This window comes from Amphimedon queenslandica, unplaced genomic scaffold, assembly GCF_000090795.2.
Source record: "Amphimedon queenslandica unplaced genomic scaffold, v1.1 AMPQUscaffold_11157, whole genome shotgun sequence".
Classification (NCBI taxonomy): Eukaryota; Metazoa; Porifera; class Demospongiae; order Haplosclerida; family Niphatidae; genus Amphimedon; species Amphimedon queenslandica.
The window spans coordinates 1-2635 of NW_003548598.1; the positions used below are offsets into that span (position 1 = coordinate 1).

Here is a 2635-nt window from a genome sequence, read left to right on the forward strand (position 1 = left end):
TCATCTATTCATATCGGGTGCTGTGTTTGGCGAATACGTATTTGTTGATAGGCTAGTTGATCCTGTTTGGCTCGTACCTCAAAATGAAAAGGCAATGATTAGAATTGGTCGAGTATTCAAAGCATTGAAATATGCTATCGAAGAAATAAAGAAGTATTATAGACCAATAAAAGACAGCCAAGATCAGGTTAATCAGCCAAGATTTCGATTTCCTGTTTTTAAATCATTCAATAGAGGAAAATGTAGGATTACATATCAGGAAAGAATAAAGCGTCACGTGTTCAAAGGTCGTCTTGAACGTGATCATAAGCAACCTGTAGATGTCATCATCAAGTTTACAAAGCGATACTGCTATAAAGCACATGATCTAATGTATGACAAAGGATATGCACCTCAACTAATCCACTATCAGGAGAGAGTGGAAGGAACTGAATACACAGTAGTTGTAGTTAAATACATACATGGAATTATTCATCTTGATGAATACTTAAAAAATAATCCAAGGAGTAAAGGTTTGTGTATGACTGATTCTCAAGATGCACTAGAGGCATTACATGATAAATTCTGTCATGGCAAACTAACGCCAAATAACATTTTTGTGGAGTTTATAGGTAAAAAACAATATATCAACATAGTTAATTACAAGTGGGCAGGAAGGATAGGAAAAGCAAAGTTTCCATTTTCAGCCAATATTCCAGATGGAATCAAACCAGGAGATCCTATCACAAAAGCACAGGACAGGGCACAATTAAAAGAAATTTTTGATAGCACTGACTCTAGAACCTCTAGCTCAGCTAGCTGTACTAGTAGCTCAACCAGTAGCTCAGCCTTAGTTAGCTCTACAACTAGTGCTTAGTTAGTTGCTAATTATTTTCTTAAAATATTATCATTATCATTAATTTATCATTTTAGGTATTTCATTGAAATTTCTTTTTAGTGATCTGTAAAAGTTTTGCTTACAAATGAAAATAATGTTTCCACTTTCCAATCACTGCAAGACGCGATATGTCATACATGAGTGTGTATGTGTACAAGTATGTGCGGTGTTGTAAAAGTACTTCTATACTTTTAAATGTATTGAATGATAAGAGACATTAAATTCCATTACCTAGAATTAACAATCAAATCACCACAAAATAAATAATGAATAACCACAAATTTTATTGCACATGATAACTACAATATGACAATAATTAGCAATATTAAATGAAACTTGTCTGTTAATTTAAAGTCAGGCAGCTGCTACCCATGGGTAACTAAATTGCTGCTTTGAGTTTTTCTTGACCCAAAATTTCTTTTTCTCTTTTGTCCTTTGATTCTGACACCAAACCTCTACAGCATACTTATCTTTCCACTGACTAACAAACTGTGTATTAATAATAAGGGAGAGAGAGAGAGAAAGAGGGAGAGGGAGGGAGGAAGGGAGGGAGGAGAGAGAGAGAAAGAAAGAGAAAGCATAAACTCAAAATTTACCAGAAAATTCTGGCATAGTGCTCAGCTTCTTGTTAGCAAATTTTTAAAACTGTTCAAAAATTTGGCCAAAACACCAAATACAGGATATTTTGTCAAAAATGGTAAGGAGTGATTTCTACATTTTTATAATTTTTTTCTAATGTGCATACATGTTTTTATGTTGTGTAGAAAGTTTAAGCTGATTCCAACCATGTTTGGATTTTTTATGAATTTTAAAAGTTGCTCCATATGCCCATTTATAGATACTATACTGTACATTAGTTAGACTAAAGGACATACATACAGTACACAGTACATTACATGTATGATAACACACTACAGTGCAATCAATACCTTAGGGTCCCATAGTTCACTGGATATCCCCAGATCCTTACAGCACCTCCTCAATGCACTGGACTTAGCTGACTCACAAGCATTACCATACTGCTGGTTAGTCTTCCCAAAGAAGGTGTGTTCACCTAGCGACTGAGACACAAACCTTCCCTCACAATAAAGAGCATATTCCCTAGCTACCATTTGAGCACCATCAGATTCACCCTAACCAGAGAAAAAGGTGAATATTAAGTTAATCTATTTCCTATCTGTAATTCCTACACAGTACCTCTATTAGAGGGACCTCCTATACTTTATATATAGGATTATATTTAGTTAATGTATGTACATGTAGCCCTGAAACTTATAATTGATACAAACTTTCATTTGATAAGTGGCAATTAAAAGATGATGAAATTAAAAGAATAAAAAGTGAAAATGCTGAAAAATAAAGTTTAGTTAACTCACTTGATAAATGATTTCGCCTCGTGGCATTAAGCCCCACCCCCCAGGACCAAAGGATTGATTGAGAATACGACGATACATTATCTCAGGTAAATATATCAAACCTAATACAAAAATAACACGTAACGAAACCTCATACACAGCACTACTTCCAACCATGCTGTATTACATTATGATTCATGTACGTTATGTAGAGTCGTGTGTATTGCATTACCATCTGGTTTAATCTCTATGTCTTCTTCATTGACAGGTGCTAGTAATTTGTCCGTTATTTCTTTTGAGAACTTTCTTAACGATAAGCCACTAAAAGAGCTATTATCTACTCCCGGCCTAATTAAAACAAAATCCTATAATATCAAAACTTCCTAAATCCCCAAAACATCAA

General features: G+C 34.3%; 1 protein-coding gene across 1 annotated transcript; it reads right to left on the bottom strand.

Moving 5' to 3' along the window:
* Window positions 1–1094: 1094 nt before the first annotated feature.
* On the bottom strand, window positions 1095–2613 carry LOC100639382 (mitochondrial genome maintenance protein mgm101 homolog). Its single transcript, XM_011409852.2, has 4 exons — window positions 2465–2613; window positions 2254–2354; window positions 1807–2010; window positions 1095–1366 (listed from the first exon to the last, which is right to left on the bottom strand). Exons 2-4 carry the CDS (start codon window positions 2329–2331, stop codon window positions 1232–1234), a joined length of 417 nt encoding a protein of 138 aa, XP_011408154.1. The 5' UTR covers window positions 2332–2354; window positions 2465–2613; the 3' UTR covers window positions 1095–1231.
* Window positions 2614–2635: the final 22 nt, after the last annotated feature.